Source organism: Phallusia mammillata, chromosome 7 (genome assembly GCF_965637545.1).
Source record: "Phallusia mammillata chromosome 7, kaPhaMamm4.hap1.1, whole genome shotgun sequence".
NCBI lineage: Eukaryota > Metazoa > Chordata > Ascidiacea > Phlebobranchia > Ascidiidae > Phallusia > Phallusia mammillata.
Window position 1 is genome coordinate 7,607,336 of NC_137258.1, and position 21,518 is coordinate 7,628,853.

The 21,518-nt window shown below is 38.2% G+C and overlaps 1 protein-coding gene and 2 long non-coding RNA genes across 3 annotated transcripts; all 3 read right to left on the reverse strand.

The window, feature by feature from the left end:
- Window positions 1–3,439: 3,439 nt before the first annotated feature.
- On the reverse strand, window positions 3,440–5,700 carry LOC145239565 (uncharacterized). Its single transcript, XR_013862337.1, has 3 exons — window positions 5,576–5,700; window positions 5,410–5,489; window positions 3,440–5,139 (listed from the first exon to the last, which is right to left on the reverse strand). It is a non-coding gene; the product is annotated as an uncharacterized LOC145239565 (long non-coding RNA).
- Window positions 5,701–7,170: 1,470 nt separating this feature from the next.
- LOC145239564 (uncharacterized) lies at window positions 7,171–8,923 on the reverse strand. Its single transcript, XR_013862335.1, has 2 exons — window positions 8,450–8,923; window positions 7,171–7,974 (listed from the first exon to the last, which is right to left on the reverse strand). It is a non-coding gene; the product is annotated as an uncharacterized LOC145239564 (long non-coding RNA).
- An 89-nt stretch (window positions 8,924–9,012) lies between these two features.
- Window positions 9,013–20,526, reverse strand: LOC145239543 (ovochymase-like). Its single transcript, XM_080102890.1, has 27 exons — window positions 20,469–20,526; window positions 20,248–20,405; window positions 19,769–19,906; window positions 19,250–19,493; window positions 18,959–19,107; window positions 18,542–18,812; window positions 18,082–18,272; window positions 16,921–17,106; window positions 16,462–16,596; window positions 16,297–16,400; window positions 16,140–16,219; window positions 15,889–16,044; window positions 15,684–15,823; window positions 13,827–13,967; window positions 13,658–13,731; window positions 13,412–13,591; window positions 13,152–13,345; window positions 12,549–12,741; window positions 12,101–12,276; window positions 11,755–11,960; window positions 11,479–11,589; window positions 11,159–11,310; window positions 10,701–10,907; window positions 10,295–10,415; window positions 10,122–10,239; window positions 9,927–10,045; window positions 9,013–9,488 (listed from the first exon to the last, which is right to left on the reverse strand). Exons 1-27 carry the CDS (start codon window positions 20,476–20,478, stop codon window positions 9,345–9,347), a joined length of 4,098 nt encoding a protein of 1,365 aa, XP_079959016.1. The 5' UTR covers window positions 20,479–20,526; the 3' UTR covers window positions 9,013–9,344.
- Between the last annotated feature and the right edge of the window lie 992 nt (window positions 20,527–21,518).

Consider the following 21,518-nt stretch of genomic DNA (forward strand, 5'->3'; position numbering starts at 1 on the left):
GGGGTTCAGTAGGAGGCAGAAACCGGTCTAAACCAGTTTGAAACTGGAATATTCCGGCGAAAACCCACCCAAAACTGGATTTTTCTTCAATTTTTTGACCTCCGAAAACCGTAAAAACGGAAAGGCCTTAGGTTTTTTCGAAAATCGAGTCAAAATTTTGTCTCTCCGATTCTGGTTTAAACCGGTTTGGAGGTTCGTTAAGAGGCAGAAACCGGTCTAAACCAGTTTGAAACTGGAATTTTCCGGCGAAAACCCACCCAAAACCGGATTTTTCTTCAATTTTTTGACCTCCGAAAACCGAAAAACGAAAAGGCTATAGCCTTAGGGTTTTTTCGAAAATCGAGTCAAAATTTTGTCTCTCCGATTCCGGTTTAAACCGGTTTGGAGGTTCAGTAGGAGGCAGAAACCAGTCTAAACCAGTTTGAAACTGGATTATTCCGGCGAAAACCCACCCAAAACCGGATTTTTCTTCAATTTTTTGACCTCCGAAAACCGAAAAAACGGAAAGGCTATAGCCTTAGGGTTTTTTCGAAAATCGAGTCAAAATTTTGTCTCTTCGATTCCGGTTTAAACCGGTTTGGAGGTTCGGTAGGAGGCAGAAACCGTTCTAAACCAGTTTGAAACTGGAATGTTCGGCGAAAACCCACCCAAAACTGGATTTTTCTTCAATTTTTTGACCTCCGAAAACCGAAAAAACGGAAAGGCTATAGCAGGGGTCTCCAACTCAAAGTTTGTCCTGAGCCAATGTTCCAGCTGCCTTGAAGCCGCGGGCCACATGCGCCCTGATATGTCAAAACGCTTTCAAAGACCTTAATTATGCAAGCTAAACACCACTCTATTAACACTCTAGGCCGGCTCTTTCCAAACCAAAGTCTTGGGCTCTTTAACGGTTGAAGGCATTTTTTTCGTTGACGTTGATGAGGTTTTGTCTTTAAAATCTTTTTTGCTTGTTCAAGGCTTTTTATTTCATCACAATTAACAATGAAAGCAATTGTTTGCGCATAATTCAGATTTTATAGTTTTGTCTGTGGTGTCACAAACCGCTCTTAGATCATTGATATGCGTTACCAAGCAAATAATATTTAGGTGAAATGAATCCTAAAATCTGTAGTGGTAAAACTGAAAATTACTTTTAGCAGGTTGAGATTTAGTTTTGCTAAAGCGTTTGATTGGCTTTAGCATTGGATTTTTCTTTGACCGCGAGTTCAATTTGTTTCTTATAAAAATCGTCCTAAGCACCTAAAACAGTCTAGGCGGCCTACTCAAATGTTAATAAAATGTCGATTGGTCTTCAAAGGCATAAACGTTCCTCATCCATAAAATAAAATTACACAGTAAACAAGAACTAAACGGTTTTCTAAATTTACACTTGATGACCAGCAGACTAAGTTCGCATTATTTCATCATATTTATGTATCACAAAGGTTCATTTTTTTAACGTATAGTGATATATGGGTGTGTCCAGGTAAAGTTTCATTACTTTTCCTTTCTTAAACACTCGACGGATGAGTAAAACAAAAAAGTTGGTCCTATTTAACGAAATAATAATATTTTTTCATTTGCTAATAACGCGCCGCGGGCCACGGAAAATTGCCTCGCAGGCCAGATGTGGCCCGCGGGCCGCGTGTTGGAGACCCCTGTCTTAGGGTTTTTTCGAAAATCGAGTCAAAATTTTGTCTCTCCGATTCCGGATTAAACCGGTTTGGTGGTTCAGTAGGAGGCAGAAACCGGTCTAAACCAGTTTGAAACTGGAATATTCCGGCGAAAACCCACCCAAAACCGGATTTTTCTTCAATTTTTTGACCTCCGAAAACCGAAAAATCTAGGGTTTTTTAGAAAATCGCGTCAAAATTTTGTCTCTCCGATTCCGGTTTAAACCGGTTTGGTGGTTCGGTAGGAGGCAGAAACCGGTCTAAACCAGTTTGAAACTGGAATATTCCGGCGAAAACCCACCCAAAACCGGATTTTTCTTCAATTTTTTGACCTCCGAAAACCGAAAAAACGGTTTAAATCGGATTCGAAATCGACAATATTGACCCACTTTTGAAAACACCTTATCGCAATAACGGAAAAGGCTATAGCAAAAACCGATTTGAACAATGTTGTTCCACTGATAGTTGTAAGACGGCAAGGGTTTTTCGGGCCGGGTTCGGGCTTAGGTTTGTTAAAAAAACGGGTCTGATTCGGGTCTTAATTTTACACTCATTGTCAGTATTTTTAAAAATAAATTTAACTAGCTAAGTAGCCAGTTGCTGGACCTGGTGTAATGTCAAACGGCCCTAAAGCGCCTTGTTCGAGACCAATCGTCTATTTGAGTTGAGTTGAGTTTATTTGGCTGGGCAAAATTGTAGAAGCACAATTGCGCTGAAATATTCACCAAGTCGAAAATAGCTGCGCAACGTTCAGACGTTATGAAGTGCGACAAAGTTAAGGACACAATTGGTGGATAGATGGTAGACGCGCTGCAGCTACACCGCTATTGTGTTTGTTGTCTTGGTCTTTCGTGAGGCTTCCATTCATAGGCCTGTCAATCAGACTTTCGGGCCTAACTGGGGTTCTCAAAATTGATTCAGGTTCGGACCGAATTTCGTGCTTGTACTTTTGGGTTCGGGCTCCAATTTCAGGACCGTTTACAGCTTTGTTGTGCAATGTGAATTATGACTTCATTTTACGTGTGCAGAATAGTAAAGACCATCACACTTTATGTCATTTGCTGTATATTGAGTTGAGTTGAGTGTATTTCGCTTGCTGAAAGAAATCGTAGCGAGCCAATAGCATTAAAACAACCACCAAGCCGGATATTGCTGCTCAACGTTAAAACGTTATGGAGCGCAACCAGTGAATGACACTATTGGTAGGTGATATTATTGTTTAACGAGAAAATGCAATTCTCTGTAATAAGCTTCGTTATTATTTCTGCCTAAATAATGATGGTTTATTAATATGATAAAATAGTTTGTACACAAAAAGGCATCACAAATCAAAATCCTGAAATTACATTACGTGATTTCTAAGTAATACTTTTGCCTAAAGGAGTTTTATTTCGGTGTCCCTTTTTTTCCTAATAGAAGATCTAAACCTGTTTGCTATGCCATGTTAAATGTTGCACTGTTACAAGCTTACATCTTACATTATGTCACCCTCCCTACCATAATTCTGCAGCATGATCCTGTCAAAACTCTGTTGTTAGTTTAAGATTTTTATATGCTTGAACCAATAAGTATAATCCCAAAACTGAACCCTCACCCAATTAGTTTTAAAATGTCCAAATTAGTCCCGAAATTTACGTCTACATTGGCAAACTAACGAAAACGTTTCCCGTGATTTGAAGTCAGACCCAAAGGAAGTATGTTTTATTCAAACTTAAACCCAAAATCGACAAGACATTTATCTCCATCTTAACTATATATAGCATGTTCCCAGTAAGCACAACAATACATCCGTGTTTTCATTTGTATTCATGTTCTCGCATCAAAATTAAAGCAATAAATAATAAACAAACGCGTTTTTGCCATAAAGTGCATTGAGATTAGATTATTACACTGTCGTACATAATATAACTAAGGCTAAATATTGTGTTGGCAACTAATTCATACACTGGATATATTAAAAGCGCTGTGGAGCTTGGCATGCATTACTTCAATGATGGCATAAGATAAAATATTTTTGATTGCAAGATGACAATATTATTTTTATACAAATGTAAAAAGCCGTAGGACTGGCACTTTTTCAAGAATCACGCCTGATTAAGTTGTAATTGATTAAAAACACTATATATATGGCGCACATCGAATAAGATCATAATATGATTTAGGTTTAATATTGTTACGTTTCAAAGAATCGCTGATATAGTTAAGTTTAAATGACAGTAGCTTTTACAATAAACCATACTGAACAAAAGGTTAACGGCTTGGCTCGTATGTGAATCGCATAAAGAAAAACATGATAAATATGTAACAGCAAAGAGCAGTAATATGAGAAAACATACATAAAGATTCATGTAATGGATGCACAAGAACAATGTAAAGAAAACACGTATAAAACAAAATTGTAGTATTAAAAAAAAACAGGAATGTAAGCCAAGTTCTATAGCGCAGTTAAACAACTCGAGGATTCGGTTGAAAGGAAAAAAACAACGAACAGTTTTTTTTTTTTAAAAGCTGTAATATTTATATTATGCCTGGAAACAATAAGGTATACATCGGTTACATAATATTCTGTTACATCAATAGTATTTAGCGGATAACCAATTGTTACCTGGAAGACAAATTAATAATTTGGCTAATTTTTTAACCCAGATGTGTTTTGTGAATAAGGGCTACATGGCGCCACCCAGAGGAACAATGATAAACATGAAACAGGATTGTTTGTGAAACAAAACCATGCATAACATTTAAGCGCTTTTAGACGGAAGAATTATCAATCAAAAAACAGGGAATTAGCCAGAAAATATTGTACATAAAGTTATTAAGTCAGATGAACAATAAATGTGAAGCATATTAATAAAATGCCACATACAGCATGCTATACGGCTGACCGCATGTAGAACTTTGCATGAAAGGGAAATGTTTCTTACTATCGATTTATACAAGTAAATAAAACGCTAAACCGTCAAGTTAAGTATGTTTCTGACACAGAAAAAAACATAAACATCATAAAAACATCGCCCTTACTTCAACACGTTGCGTTAAAACAATTACTTCTGAATGTTTCAAGCCGCAGTGTTAGTATTTGTGATTTCTCAAGTGAACAAGCGATACCACCTTGCATTGTTTGGTCAAAAATTGTTGAGAAACAATGGTTTGGTAACCGACTACAGTTGTTTACATGACGTCAGAAATGTACGTCACTGTGGTGTAGAAGCAGAGCCCTACCGAGCGTCGCCTTGGGTCGATGACGCAATGGCACCGCAACATGATGTCACGGTATTGACGACAAGCTGACGTAATCAGTTGCGAAAGCGAGATAAAATGCTCTGTCGTCGGATTGTAGGTGACGTCACGTACGTTTTGTCACAATGACGTTGCGATGGCGAAATGAAATGTTGCGTAAGATGTTGCGACGATGATAATGACGTAAGGGGGAATTACCGCGATGGAAGCTACCGTTTGTCAGACATCAGTTTAGTAGGGACCACCACTAAAAACCAAAGAATTTGCTTTAAACAATAAATCCAAACTGTAAAATCAGCTAAACACAAGAAGTTAGGTATATGCCCAAAAAAGGTTTCTGATTGATTAAAAGTATTTATTTTATCCGTTACAAGAAGTTATGTATATGCCCAAAAAAGGTTTTCTGATTGATTAAAAGTATTTATTTTATCCGTTACAAGAAGTTATGTCTATGCCCAAAAAAGGTTTTCTGATTGATTGAAAGTATAAGTAATCAATTTTGGTAAACCATAGTTACCTATTGTTTTAGGATAAAAGAGAACCATTGTTGTCGACGTTGTCTTGCTCGACTTATAGCGTCATTCTCAGCTGCAGTATCTGGAAAACAAATCAAACGTTTTGATCACGAGCTACGGTATTTTGGAAAATGAAAGGAATCAAATAAGTAGTTTTGGCATACTTACGTTTTAAGTTTAAAATGCATTTTTCCATATTGTACAAATAGTCTAAATAACAAGTGGAACCTGTAAAAACAGAAAACCTAATTTTCTAAACCTACTTAAGCCTCAGGAAGCTGAAAAACAAAAACAACGTTTGGTAAAACCTGCAAAAAAGAAACGTTAATCGTTAATCGAAATAAAATAAAAATAAAAAACGTTTAAACACCACACTTTTCAACAATCAACAATACGTAATCCCAAAACTTTACATCCGCAAACTAAATAGTATTTCGGACAACCTGGAAAAAAGCATAAATCATTACTTTAAAATAGAAATGCTTGCTTTCCTAACACCTGTAAACAAGCTCCTACATTAGAAGACACTTATGTTTTAAAGTACCCTAAAATCTGTAAAACAAAAACATATTATTAATATATTCAAAGTTTGTGGAAATCCAAAACCTGCAAAACAAATCATTTTAAGAATTCTAGTTTAAATATGCTTTCGAAATCTGAAAAACAAAACAATTTGTTAACCCTGTGGAAAAATATTAAAATCTGAAAAACAAAAACAGAACAAGTTTAAACCTGTAAAAATGTAAAAGATTATTTGCTGTAAAACAAAACAGGAGGTTAATAACAACACAAATTTCAGAATACCTGTTAATTGTGAATTCCATTGCATGGTTTTGCAAAACTTTTTTTTTACATTTTTCAATATATTTAATTGATACAAAACCAATATTTTGACGCCAATCCTGAAAAACAATAATACGATTAGATTTTACAAATTAAGGAGTTAAAACAACAACAAAAAACTTACAATTTAACATCTGTTGACTTGGAAGGAAACATCAGCAAAACCTGACAACTAAACTTTTTCACGTTCTATCACTTGACGATGGCGGTTCGCGAAGTTAGTGCAAGCGACGGGCGATAAAAAAATACACATTAATAGTATGAAGAACCTGTCTGCTGATGTAAAAAGGCACAACACCCCCCAAGAACTGGTCTACTTAACTAGAAATAAAAGGATAGTAAAAGTGGACTCCGCACACAGTTTTGTTGATGAAAGAGGGAAACGACAGATAAATGTAATCGCACTTTTTGTTCAAAAATATTAATCTTGGATAATATTTGCCATAGAAACCGCGAAATTGTCGTTTATCTTGAGCACAAATAGATTGTTCGTCTGATTTGTTGGATAAGAACCTAAAAAAACGTTCGAACCACCATGCATCGTCCCTGTTCGGCCGACGTAAAAGTACACAAACTTGGCTCAACTAACTGCCCTGCATACAATCGCCGCAAATTAGCCTAGAAAAGTAGAAAGTGAGTCTGTCGTGTTTTACAACCACCCCCAATGCCATCGCCCCATAATGACTAGATGGCCGGGTCAGCCAGGAAAACGGAACTGGATTAAGTATGTGTAATAAATTAACTTAAAATCCACACAAAAATGGGTTTGACCAGCAAAAAGGGAAGTTGGGGCTTTTTTATGCGGCAAATTTAGGTAAATATAAGAATTATAAAGCGAATAAGAGAAGATATTAAATCACATGCTTAACATCCAATAATCGGTCTCTTCTTAGTGAAAATGACTTTGAAACGGATGCACAAGCATGGATTATACAAGCTGATCAGAACCCGAAAAAAATCCACAACGTCCCTAATTTTACAGTTAGCATAGGCGCAAAGGTTTATTCAAAAGGGCAGTAACGATTTAAGGCGTATAATTCAAGAACTCTGTGTCACTGCCCTTTAACCCACGAGTCCCCCTCAAGGACCCAATTGTTTTACGCGAGCGCAGTGCTGGGAAAAAATTAACAACAGTTTGCGCCCTATCAGGGTGGGTCACAGGACTTTTCGGGCTATATGCAAAGCCGGCCCCCTCGGACTCAAGAGCCTGAGTCTTCATTGACGGTAGCGGTGTCCGTACTTGGTCCTGCCTACACCGCGGCCAATGCAATGCGGTTGAGGCCATGCCCAGATCGTGTTTCTATGCGCACCTTATTTTAGCTAGAGCCATTAACAACGTGCCACACCTAGCTAGAAATCGTTCTAAGCTAAAATCCCTATGTGGCGCGCGAATCCCAAACGTACCCCACCTATGTTAACTAGCCTAACCTTAGTTAATGCGTGCTACTCTAGGTCTATAGCCCTAGCGCCAACTTGCTGGCAATAGTAGCACGCCTACTGACTTGGGCCTTTCTTTGACCGAGAAAGACTTCCTCTACGGGTCCATCTCGACCAAAGAATAGGTCACTCAACCCTAGCGCCAGTTAACCTAAGTTAGGCCTACAGTTCCGCGATCCCGATTGACCCACGACAGACTCCTATGTTTACATACAAATTATTATTTGAAGTTGAAGAGAATGGTGGTGAATGAAGGTTGACGTGTTTGTAAAGCAGAACTTCGGATTCTGTAAATAAAGCAATATGTTCAGTATAGTGTTCACTGTAATACCAATTGTGATCATAAATCTTAGACAAGAGTTGAACCAAACGGCCCTAAGCATAAACGCGCGTTGCAGATTCCACAATCGGCGCCGATTTCAAAAAGCGCACCTGCATGTGTGACGTCACTTTACCTAAAGTGCGTAGTGACTGCCTCATGTAATGAAATGTTTTTCTGGCTTTTATAGTTGCTGGTTGAATTCGGTTTAAAACCCCAGGTATAACAAAGAGGCAGTGATTTATAAACAATACTTTTAATTATCTAATACTGTCTTAGTACATATTCATGATTTAGTTTAAACGTGCAAAGCCACTCTTATTTAAAATGACATAACATGCACAAAAAATGTTTACAATCCGGTTCAAATACCTGCTTGCTTAACAGTATCATCACAATACTTCCGACTTGGTAAAGTCAACAAAAATATAACTTGGATTTACCTTGTAACTTTTCGATGTTTCCACCTCCGCACGCCGCAAACACCACGAGACAAATGACTTTGCCAGGAATGACTTTGGCACGAAACAAAAACTTGAAGATCGCTGATTGGTTGTGCCTAGTCATGCGTGTCAAATACTGATGTGACACGTGAAGCAATTGGTGAGCAAAATGTTTGGAAATTAACTTTGAAGTAAGAAACCAACAAAAGGTTCATGTTGTTAGTTATAAAATCATGAAATGTCAATATCTCCCCTAACAAGTAAGTTGACATACATTCGTCAAATTGAACCAATTCGATTACACATGTTCCATGCCAGTAGTATTTATACACGGCTGCCAGAAAGTATTTATACACGGCTTGGAAACAGTTTTGAGGTTTTGAGGTTTTCCGCACTGAATTTGACCGGGTTCCTTCCGAACCTCCAAACCGGTTTAAACCGGAATCGGAAAAACAAAATTTTGATCTGATTTTCGAAACAAAACTAAGGCTTTAGAAACCGAGAAAAGCTAGTTTAAATCTGAGTTACATGTTAAAAACACGTAAAACGCTATGATGGAAACTTTTATTCGTGTCGTACGAACATGAAAATGTATTTACAATAAAAAATAAATTAAACATTATACACTTTAAAACAATTTACAAAAAAATGCAATAATTTTGTGAATTTGAAAATATAAGTTTGAGTAAGTGTGTTTAGCATTACATAAATAAATCATAATCAGCTCTTTTTTTCAATTTTACAGCGTTCTTGTATGATTTCTGGTGCATCAGTGCAAATGTAATTGGCGAGTACAATAATAAAGTTGTCCACGACAAATCATTCCACTTTACAGGAATCTTGGCGCGGTGAAGTAATGTCAGTTTTCATGTCCCTGATAGGATATTATGACATGTTAAAGTTTGAAGTTTATCGTCTGAAGGTAAATATCTGCAAACATTTCGCCTTCTAGCGTTCTCTCGTTTGTGGTCCGCATTCCCACCAGAGTCCATGGAGATCCGGTCTTTTGTTGACAAATCAAAGCGCTTCCAAAATCCCCCTGCACACAATAAACGTTCGATTGTGCTTTGTATTCTAAGTGCTTTTAAATGTTTAGTGTATGTTGAAGGTTGATAAATTTCAGTTGCTGGACCTGACCTAACGTCAAACAGTCCCAAACGCCTTGTTTAAGCCAAATTGTCTATTGTGTTTGTTGTCTTGGTCTTTCCTGAGGCTTCAGTGTATAAGTTTGTCAATGAAACTTTCGGACCTAAAGGGGCTTCTCAAAAACGATTCGGGTTCGGGTTTGGGCTCCAATTTCAGGCCCGTTTATAACTCTAAACCACAAATCTTCACGCCATCAACTTTTTTAAAGCCTCCAGAAAGGATAAAAATGTTTTGAAAACGCCAACCAATAACTTATTTTCACATTCTACTACAGGCTAAAGATTTACAAGGCTACACTAAAATGATGGAAGTAAAAACGAAAACAACTTACGTCACTAAAAGCTCTGTTTACTATCTTGGTGCAAAGTTTGTCAGCGGTGGACTTCCCGTCGCTTGCGCCGCAAGTGGTTAATACAGCCGGTGACTGAAGAAGAGCTTCTCTTGGGCCATCTAAAAACAAAATTAATCATAAAAAAAGGCAGCTAAATAAAGTTTGGGGATAAGAAACATTTTTAGAAAAAAATACTTTCGGTAAAAAAGTATCCCCAACCCAGCAAGAAGCACCGCTCGTTTAGATAACGATCTATTGGCCGCGGCAAGCAGACTGGAGACATGTCAAGCTCTTCCAGCACAGGTTCACTCAACTAAGAACACAGTTTTTGTTTCTTAAGCGAATAACTGAATGAAAACATTGCTTACAGTGAGCAAAGTGATGCTTCCATTTGGTTTGGTGACGGCCTTTTCGATGTAAAGCTCTTTCCGTCTGTCTTGGTTGTTTATCAAATCATATTCAAACAGAAAGGCGCGGTCTGTGTCGGTCCTACAAAGGGCAAAATAATCCAGGAATTACAGAAGTTTGAAAGGAAATGTAGTATAATGTTGCGTTTTAAATTTAACGTGAATTGCAATAATCAAAACGTCCGAAAATGAAATGTAACTTAGTTAACTTTTGCCACATTGCTATGAACATGGTCATGTCGCATTACCAAGTATGTAATGCTGAAACATTTCATCGTATATTTTACTGTGGCCAAGGTCATTGGTTTGTTGTCAACCAATTTGGACCAACGGCACCGGAAGTTTATTTCCTGTACATAGTCCATACCTAAATCCGCATGCGGCAGCAGTGAGTAGCCTGTCTCCTTTTATAAGTACGGCTGAGCAGAAATGGGAGTCATCGCAGTCTTGTAGTGACACCATCCACGACCATGTACCAAGCGGAGCAGGCTTTTGTATGTTTGTTATTAAGTTTACCCATTTTCCCTGTCCACAGCAATCTGATAGGGGAGCTTCTGTTGATTGTTCAGCAGGTCTGAAAAAGTATAAGCGAATTAAAAAGATGTTTATTTCAACGTTGCAAATTTGGTGCGACAGACTGAATCATATGTACATGGCCTACTCAGGTAAATCCCAAGGCTATGTAATCGTGTCGTGTCGAATGTTTTAGTTAAACGCGCTGGCTTGTAATTTATAAAAAAGCTTTCACGTATGAATGCAACAAACGTTTTTGCCGAAACTGGCCGTTAATCACTACAAACGTCTGCGTTACTTTCGTTTTCTTACACATTTGGATTAAAATTTCGTCCTATGCCTACGACCGCACGGAACTCGATTTCAAATCCAGATTCCGTCAAGCTCGCGTCGCTGACAAAAAATGCCATAAGCTGATTTCCTGTTGAAGTGTATGTCGTCCCTTCTTCAATATTTCCACATATCTAACGAGAAAAATATTTGAGTATCATTTCAGAACAAAGGTCATAGAAGAATCGAGCCATCTTATATTAACATGTTTCGACTTTTGGCTGAAAAACACATTTGTGATCATCTTTTGTCTTTGGTGAGAATACGTAAACTTATTTAAACCCAAATACAGCAATGTTTACCTGGTCAATGAGAGCGTCATGAGTTTGTATAGATCCACTATAGAGAGCTAGATAGTCGTATCGACACAAAAAGTCAAATTCGACGTTGAAGCTACTGATGGTTAACTCAACCTAAAGAAAAGCCAAAATTTTATTGTAAGGCTAAGCAATGTATATAGGAAACAGGACATAAGCCATTTTTATCTAAGCTACTACAAACTGAAGTGCATGTAAGCAAAGCCGAACAGCTTTACACAATATCAAATATGTTGTTTAAAAACTCAACCAAGCACCCACCTTGTTTCCGGCACTAACAGTAATTATCCACTGACAGGTGTTCGCTGGGTCATAGTTTCCTGGGTAATTTGAAGATACGATTTTTCCCGAGTCGGCGTTAATTTCTTTAAGACCAGAGCAAGACGACGTTTCCCCCTCAGCAGAACCACCTGTATCTTCGTCACCAGTTGACTCTCCCACAATTTCTCCAAAGTCCAATAAAAAACCTATGTAAAGTTCAAACTTATTAAAAATGCATCGATAATGATTTTTCATAAAAGGTGAATACTGCGAAACTTGGCCGATTCATGTGTCCATTTTCAATGCCGTTTTGGAGTTTAAAAACTGCTACAGCGACAAAATTAACCTTTTTTGGAAAGACTTGAATCGGAATGAAATGTGACAACAGCTGTGGAGTGAAGTGTCATGTTCTGGGGAACATTGGGACCGCAAAACTTGCTGGTTGTGTTTTCTGTTTCACCCACATCGATCACATCCAGGTAATCGTACTGGCACGAGCTTCCTAATTCAACTGCAAAATCCCTGTAAAGAAAAACGACTTGAGTATACTCTCATATCAAAAACCACCCATACTCCAACGTGGCGTTAATTTTTCCTGTAAAATTATGTCTATTTTTCTCGGAGTGTGATTTGCATCACATCAAGATCTTATTTCGTTGAATGGGCGACCACCTCGATAACCATTATTAGTGTTTTCAGATCCTTAAGTTGTTGGTTATTGAAACGCAAATCAAACCACGCAATATGCATTGTCACTTTTCATTACATATATTGACTAACTACAGCGCAAATACCTAAAATGTAAATAAAGTTCATTGTTGCTGGACGATGCGTGCAAAACCCATTTGCAATCGATGGAAGACGGATAGTTGCTGGGATAGTACTTGGATTTTATCGTCCCATTTGGAGCATGTCTGTGCATGTTTCCACCGCATCCTGACAGCAAGGGAATTCCGCCACCTATTTCAGTAAAAGTGGCGGAAAAACCTGCAGCAAATGTATAACCTTTTGAATGATTAAAGAGTAAGATTCGAATTGAGGGCAACCAACTCGTGGTGGACAGAACCAAAAATTGGTGCAATTTTGGTATGATGCGTATTATACGTTAAAATGAACATAAATTCAACTTATAAATGTTGGAACTGGCGATCCCCCACAACGAAGTTGACATGATCATCATACGAAGCAGGTACCGGTGCTTGTGATTCGACTTTTGACGGGATCACCACTGAGCTCAGTTGGTAAAACGAGTGTCGCGAAAGGGCTTCTTTCGTGGTTCAAATTCCACTGCAGGCTAGATTTTACTAGCAGATGCCTTGCCATATTTGGGAATGTTGGTGGCCGGATGATTCGGTATTACGCCTTTGATAGGTCTGCCGTACTATGCTTTACTCTACCTCGTCGTGAATCCCAGTTGTCTGACACAAAAATGACTTCCACTGGATCTGCGACATAAATTGGGTCTTCAAAGTCAATGCTCCCGCAATACGGCCCGAAGTCCTTGGGAGTCCGTTGCAAGCCTTTCGCCACAATTTCCTCAATGTACAGATAATCTTGCGAGCACTGGTAACTTTGTGCCACCTCAAAGTAACTAAAAATAAAATAAAAAGAATAAATAGCTTATCAGGATATGTTTAAAAACTTGAGTTCTGGTTACTTTATCGTTATGACAATGGCTTTGTTAGGGCCAGTAGGTTTTAGCTGCCACTCGCAATAAGCATCTTTGTCGTAAGTTGTCCCGTCGCCTCCGCTAGTAAAGATCGCTCCCGGCTTTAAGTCACGTGGTCCACCACAGCCCGATGGCTCGATGTTTTGGGTGGTGGAAGGAGACATGGTGCTTCAAATGAAAACAGATCAGGCTTTACCGAATTTCCAAAAACGAAGTGATGTATAGGAGACTTACCTGCTTACTTCTATATCGGCAGGCATGATGGTGTAGTTGCTCTTTTCTTGCATCCAGTGCAAGTAGTTACTGACCTACATGGACATGAAAGTTCAACAGTCTTCCAGTTGTTTTAGTTTGTCGTGCAATCACAAACAGATCATTTGAGTTAAACAGGGGTTCGACTTACTTGCGTGTAAACTCCCGGATGTTCTTTAGAACCACAAACATAACCAAACGACACGACGCCATAAAGAACCCAAGCATCTGTGAGAAATTGCCGACAGACAAGAGGTCCACCAGAATCGCCTTGACAGGAGTCCACGCCACCCTAAAACAAAATTCAGTGTTACATCACTTAATTGCATATTTCACTTTATCGAATAATTCACTTAAACGCATATTTTTGCTTAATCGAATATTTCACTCAAACGAATATTTCACTTAATAGCATAATTCACTTATTCGCATATTTCATTTAATAGCATAATTTACCTAATCGCATATTTCACTTAATCGCATAATTCACTTAATGGCATAGTTCACTTATTCGCATATTTCACTTAATCGCATATTTCACTAAATGGCATAATTCACTTATTCGCATATTTCACTTAATCGCATATTTCACTTAATGGCATAGTTCACTTAATCGCATATTTCACTTAATCGCATATTTCACTTAATGGCATAATTCACTTAATCGCATATTTCACTTAATCGCATGTTTCACTTAATGGCATAATTCACTTATTCGCATATTTCACTTAATCGCATATTTCACTTAATGGCATAGTTCACTTAATCGCATATTTCACTTAATGGCATAGTTCACTTAATCGCATATTTCACTAAATGGCATAATTCACTTATTCGCATATTTCACTTAATCGCATATTTCACTTAATGGCATAGTTCACTTAATCGCATATTTCACTTAATGGCATAGTTCACTTAATCGCATATTTCACTTAATGGCATAATTCACTTATTCGCATATTTCACTTAATCGCATGTTTCACTTAATGGCATAATTCACTTATTCGCATATTTCACTTAATCGCATATTTCACTTAATGGCATAGTTCACTTAATCGCATATTTCACTTAATGGCATAGTTCACTTAATCGCATATTTCACTTAATGGCATAGTTCACTTAATCGCATATTTCACTTAATCGCATATTTCACTTAATGGCATAATTCACTTAATCGCATATTTCACTTAATCGCATATTTCACTAAATGGCATAATTCACTTATTCGCATATTTCACTTAATCGCATATTTCACTTAATGGCATAGTTCACTTAATCGCATATTTCACTTAATCGCATATTTCACTTAATGGCATAGTTCACTTAATCGCATATTTCACTTAATCGCATGTTTCACTTAATGGCATAATTCACTTATTCGCATAATTTACCTAATCGCATATTTCACTTGATCGCATAATTCACTTAATCGCATAATTCACTTAATGGCATAGTTCACTTAATCGCATAGTTCACTTAATCGCATAGTTCGCTTTATCGCATAATTCACTTAATCGCATAATTCACTTAATCGCATAATTCAGTTGATTGAATAATTCATTTGACGACCGCAGCACTGCATGGTCCTTATTTGACCAAAGACCGTCAATGGTCTCTATGATTTTCGTTTATTTATCCATTGATTCTTCTGCACAATTTGGCAGTCCTAACTCTTTATGATGTGACAATCCGTATTGCTACGTTGTTTGTTGCCACTTTATTTAATTGTTTGCACATAATAGGTTGAAAGAATGGCTTTATGGTTACTGGACAGGTTATAATTACATGTTTTCAACTGATCGAAATCCATTCAAATCATTTTTTGACCCCAAATGTTAAAATTCATTTGATTCATGACCGCCGGTGCAAATATTTAAAACACATGTTAACGGCCGCATAAGTTCGCCTTTGCCGCCGCAGGCTGTGCAACCCACACTTAATCGGATATTTCACTTGAGTTGAGTTGAGTTTAAGGACAACCGTGCGCTTTTAGATTACAGCAATGTACCTCAGCAAAGCCAGCACAGAACATATTATTTGTAGTTGTTCCATTGTATCTTTCACTGCACTCCTGAGTAGATATCAATGGTAAAAGTGCTTCCTGTAAAAATCTGGCTAGAGAACCTCCGAACTCTGTGGAACCCCAGCCTGATTGGACAAACCAGAATCGGGAGTCAGTACAGAAACATAGATGTAAAAAATTTATGTCACACCTGTAGTGTAACACAGCGTCCCGACACCATAGCGAAGACCTTGTGGAGGAACACATGCTGGTCTGATGCGATCGTCGTATATGCCTTCACCATCAAGCTCCAGCAAAGCGATATCATTGTTTAAATTCGACGTATCGTATTCGTCATGAATAATCACTGTAAAATCAGATGCAAATCGATGTGTTGTTTGGAAAAAGTCCCAACCTGAGGCAAAACATTTTCCCTTAGATCTTTTATGGCATTTATCTCACCTCTTTTTACCCGAACAATCCACTCAGGTTCTTTCTCGAGAATGTGATCGTGACTCCCAGCTACCAGGTACAGCTGTTCTCTACGTGTAGCGAATTCCTTATTTGCGAATTTACCATGTAGAAACATATACCTAACGGTTCGATTTCGGTTATTTACCCTTTTTTGATGCAATGCGCCGCAGTTACAACCCATGATTTGGCAACGATGGTTCCACCACAAAAATGGGGACAATCGCTCATCGGACATTTTCTCAGCGAGACCTGTTGTGAATATCAAAAGCATTTAAAGAAAACTATACAAAGCTTTTAAAAGCTGACTCACTTGCCATGGCCACGAACCCACAGGGGCTTCGTTTCCTCCAACAATCCGTCCAACTTCTTCTTCTTCCAAAATTTCGTCTTCCGCCTTTGATCTTCCACATTCTCCCTCGTATACAGGGCCACTCGTGAATGATATCTGTAAAAATATATGCAATAACATGCATTTTTATGTTTATGCACTGCGTTGGTCTCCTAAGAATAACAAAACTGTGAAGCTAAGTATATTTGGGCTCTAACCTTTAAAATAAGTGACATAACAAATTAAAATCGAGTGGCGGACAGTAATTTTTAAAATACAGCATCCAATACATTGTATGGAGTAATGGTAAGTACCTTACATTTTAGTGACATATTTGTTATTAGAACTCCAATATATCAGCACACAAGCAATTTAAATCTTGGCCTGCAGGTACAGTCTAAAGTTATGCGTAAAATTCTCAATAAAATATGAAACAATTACTGTGGAGTTTCCTGACGTCACAAACTCATACTCGGCCCTGAAACCTCGGCCTTGTCCAGTCGGGTCGGTTTCCATGGTGACAGTCAAATAACGTCCAGTTGAGAATACGATCTGACCCAGTCCTTCTTTTTTGCAGAAAGCGTGTCGCCTTGTCAACCAAGTGTGCGAATCATCATATACAACAACCTGAAAAGAAGTTCCGTCGTCAAAGATGTCAAACGCAAAATTGCCCCTAAGCACTAGTGTTGCAACGATTTCAAAAGAAATTTAGCAAAGCATAACCTCAACCTTAAGCAGGGTTTTCGATGTGTAACGCTTGCGAATTTAGAACATTGGTTTGTTTTTGTATTTGGTGCTTCAAAACATTGTTGTTTTAACTTTTTGTAGTTTGGTGCAGCAAAACATTGTTTTTTAACAATATTTTAAATCTGTAAAAGGCGCTGGCATTTTCTTAAAGGCTGCCTGTGAGGGCGGTCAGATTTTTAATGGTACAAAATAAGGTACGTGAATGTCTGTTATTGTCACTTTTATCGCTAAAATCTTACGTCCGAAACTCGCAAGTATAAATTATATTTAAACCAAGAATCGGTAAATAAACCCGATCGCTTTTTGTGGTTGTGTCACCTTTGCTAAAAACTAGAGGTGTACCGAATATTCGGTTTGCCGAATTTATTCGGCCGAATCGATCATTTTTGCAAAGATTCGGTTTCGGCCGAATAATTTGTTGCGATTCGGCCGAAACCGAATATTTTACGAACACAAATTTAAAGCGTTAAACGTGTCTTTTCTGCTTATTAAGGTCCACGCAATCTTTCAAAAGCCCAAACATAACGAAAGTTGCGTCAATGTTTATCTTTTTCAACACATTATCGTTTTTCCCACGGTAGTCAAAAAAATTAGTAATTCATTGGCAGGTTGCCAATCATGCTTAAGGCAATTTTAAACACCACAGAAGTGAAATAAGGACGAAACACAACTATTTTGCACTGTCTGCCTGGTATTTTTTTTCACGTCAAACGCGTAGCGTACGACTTCGCGTGACGTCATAAATGATTCGGTTGATTCGGCCGAATTTATTCGGCAAAACCTCCGAATATTCGGTTTCGGCCGAATCGAAATTTAGCCGATTCGGTACATCACTACTAAAAACCCTTTCAGTACCTTGTCCCAGCAGGTATGTTGATATGGCGTCCCGAGCTCAAAATGTGTGAAGTGCAGACGAACTCGAAAACCTTCAAATGCTTTGATCGTCCAACTGCATATTAAGTTGGGCAGATACAAGCCTGGAAAGTTGATGCTGGTAAACTCTCCGTCGTCTTCTTCCATAATTTTAATTCCTCCACACCCAGAGACTAAAGTAGAAAAAGTTGTCAAAAACACACTGGCCAGTGGTAATTTCAATGGTTAAAGATTATAAACAACAAGAGAGAAAATAAACACATGGTACCATATCAGGTTTATTTCTTGTCATATTAATAAAATAAACTTTAAAAACTTGTTTTAAACAGAATTTGTGGACCATTGTATCATTTTCTTTCTTTCTTTTTTTTCTTTTTTTCTGGCAATTTTAACTTTAAATAAATGCAATGCTGTGTTATTTTAGCTACAATACTTTACTTACTTGGTACATAGGATGGTACAACCACTTCAAATGTGGCAACAAACCCACGATAATTATTCGAAACATCCGTAAAAAATTGTATAGTCATGTTCGGTCCGTTGCTCAGCAATTTCTGTGGTCGGTGTCTGTTTCCACAATGCCTACCGAGTGGCACGTAACTTGTATTCTCGACTGAGTACACTGACACATAATCGTACAAACAAGCAGGGTTTTCCTCCAACGAGAACTCCACAAAATGCAAAAGAACTTGTTTGTCCTGTCCGCCTGTGCTCTTAAAACAAATTAAGCAAATGTTAGTTAATCAAGTTTAACCAATAATACGCCTATCTACAACTACTGCAGTAACACAATTTGTTATGCAAGTTTGTGCAGCATACGGATAAATTCATGTATAGAACCTTAAACTAAAAAAATTACCTGAATTTTCCAGGTACACTCTAGATTTGGGTAATAGGGAGATTCCCCATCAAAGTGAGGTGAAGTTATAACTCCTTTCTTTCCACGCACTATGGCGCCAAACTTTTTGCACGGGTTGCCAGAAATCACCATGTCGTCGTCAGGGTCTCCTGTTAAATGCAGATCATCAATGTAAAGGAGTTACATTTGTGCGCTTTGGTCTGTGCCTTACTACAATGTAACAGACCGACGGACTTAGACAACAAGCTTGTACCAAACAATAATAAACATGTTGGGCTGATCTGGGTTTACCGTATTCATCCTCTATTTCCACAATCTCAGGCACAGTGCTCTCTGCAGCGAAGACAGGTTTTCCAGTGGGTGTAATTGTGACGTGTCCCATCATGTGCTTTAGCCAGGAGATGTACCGGTGCACTTTGGTGTAGACTCCCGGCCTTCCTGCCTGTGCGCACCCAATACCCCACGAAACAACTCCAAACAGCACGTTTGCCTCATACTCAGTGCTGTAACACACAAGTGGTCCACCGCTGTCTCCCTGCAAAGTCGGAATAGATTAGAAAAATGTTTTCAGGTCGAGCAAAAAAATAGCGAGCATCGGTTTTGTACAAGAATGGGTTGGACTAGCAAAAATCAACTGGAAAAAAAGTAAGCGATTGAAAAAAACAAACACTTTTTTAGGTTCATTTTTGTTACGCGTTTGTAGAAGTTTTGTGTTTGGTCAGAAAATTCAATAAACCATGTCGAAGGCTTTTTCACTTTATACAAAGTAAAGACTAATTATGTGGTTCAAAAAGCATAAAAAAAATCTACCTGACATGTGTCGATGCCCCCGTGTGGAAGTCCTGCACAAAACATAAACTCAGTGATACAACCAAATGAACCAGGGGACTCGCAGACATCGTCATACGACTGGATGCAGGCACTTTCGGCATACACGGGAAGATCGGCCTGTAATAACCAAGATTGAAAGTTTGAATTGGGTACACTTTTTTGCTAAATAATGCCTGCAGGTTGGCTGTTTATTAGGGTTGATTAATATGCCTGGTCGGAAACATTCGCGACTTGTTGTCAACGTGATTTCGTAGTGAAACAGTTGTAAGGCCTATGTTAAAGATTTTGTCGCACTAGCTTAACAATTTGCAAAGCCCGCAAAATATTCAAACGAGCGTGGCGTTATGTAAACAGTTTGTAAACAATAATTTTGTAGTTTATTCTTTATAGTTTTTTAGAAATCCTGGAATAAAAAAGCTATAAAAATTAAAACAAGGATTGTTAATTTTAGCAGTTACCTTGCGAAGTACAGAAGGCATACGATAGTGTGTTACGTTAGTAATTCCCCAACCGGAAGCCTGGCATTTTTGTCCAGCAGGTGGCAGTGGATCGTCCTCTTCACTCAGTAGACAAATCGGCTTTACAGTGTCGTCGTATACAATGTCGCCGTCCAATTCTGCACAAAAATGTGCGGTTAATTTACAGAGTGCAGCTTTAAAACAAAAACGGGTGGATGAACCTATAAGCATGATGTCATTGTTATATGTCAGGTGATCGTATGAGGGATGGATAATGATCCGCAAAATCAAAAATTGCTGCTCATTATTTTCTGCTGTTTCCTTGTCGGTGTCCCCAACTTTCACGAAGAAATCCTCTTGAATATCACTGTGAACAGCTAATATGTTAGAGACTTAAACAATAGGCTAGCTAGAACAGTGTTTATAGTATGTAGTTTCTTTGAACAACTTGTTTTTTACTTAAGGCTAAAGTGAGTTTGAACTAAGTTAATGCCCGCACAAAACAGACGAAGCGCAACATTTGTAGCTAGGCCATGAACCGACAATTAGGCAGATATCCTGCAACCATGGAGGTTAATTCTATTAAACATGCCTTAAAAAACTTTCAGACGAACTCTCAGATTTCATAATCAGCCAAACGGAGCTAATCACAAACCTAAACGTCCGAGTTGTAATACTTACTGGGTTGGATTGAAGCAATGTGCAGCACTTAGTATCCATCGTACGTCGATAATTGATCCGCCGCACACCTGTAAACTACCAAAACGAATTTAAGCCAAATCAATTAAAAGTTTGACAGTCCCCAAATCTGCCCCTAAATTTTATAAAGTTACTCCTGTTTAAAACACGTAGCCTATGTATGCAAAAATAATTATAAACAACTGTAATTCAGCATTCACTACTGTTCTAAATATACTTTCACCCACTTTCTGTTCCATAATCCCGCCTGCCAGGGAAACTCGCCAACAATGGCTGCTTTTCCTCCCACGATTCTGGACGCGTAACCCGGAGGATAGGGCCACGCAGGCCGCGAGCCACATTTATGTTCCTCTGGATTTACACCAACTACATTCAAAACGTTAGATCACTAAAATATCGAAATGACTTCACTCGAATAAAACGGTTTGACATAGCCTACCCCAGTGTTTTTAACCTTTTTGGGGGCCAAGGAACACTTTATGCATTAAAATATGCTTTCGACCACAAAACGAAAGTTTATAATGATGCAATATACAAAAACAAGCTCACACAAACATTGTATTGTACTAACA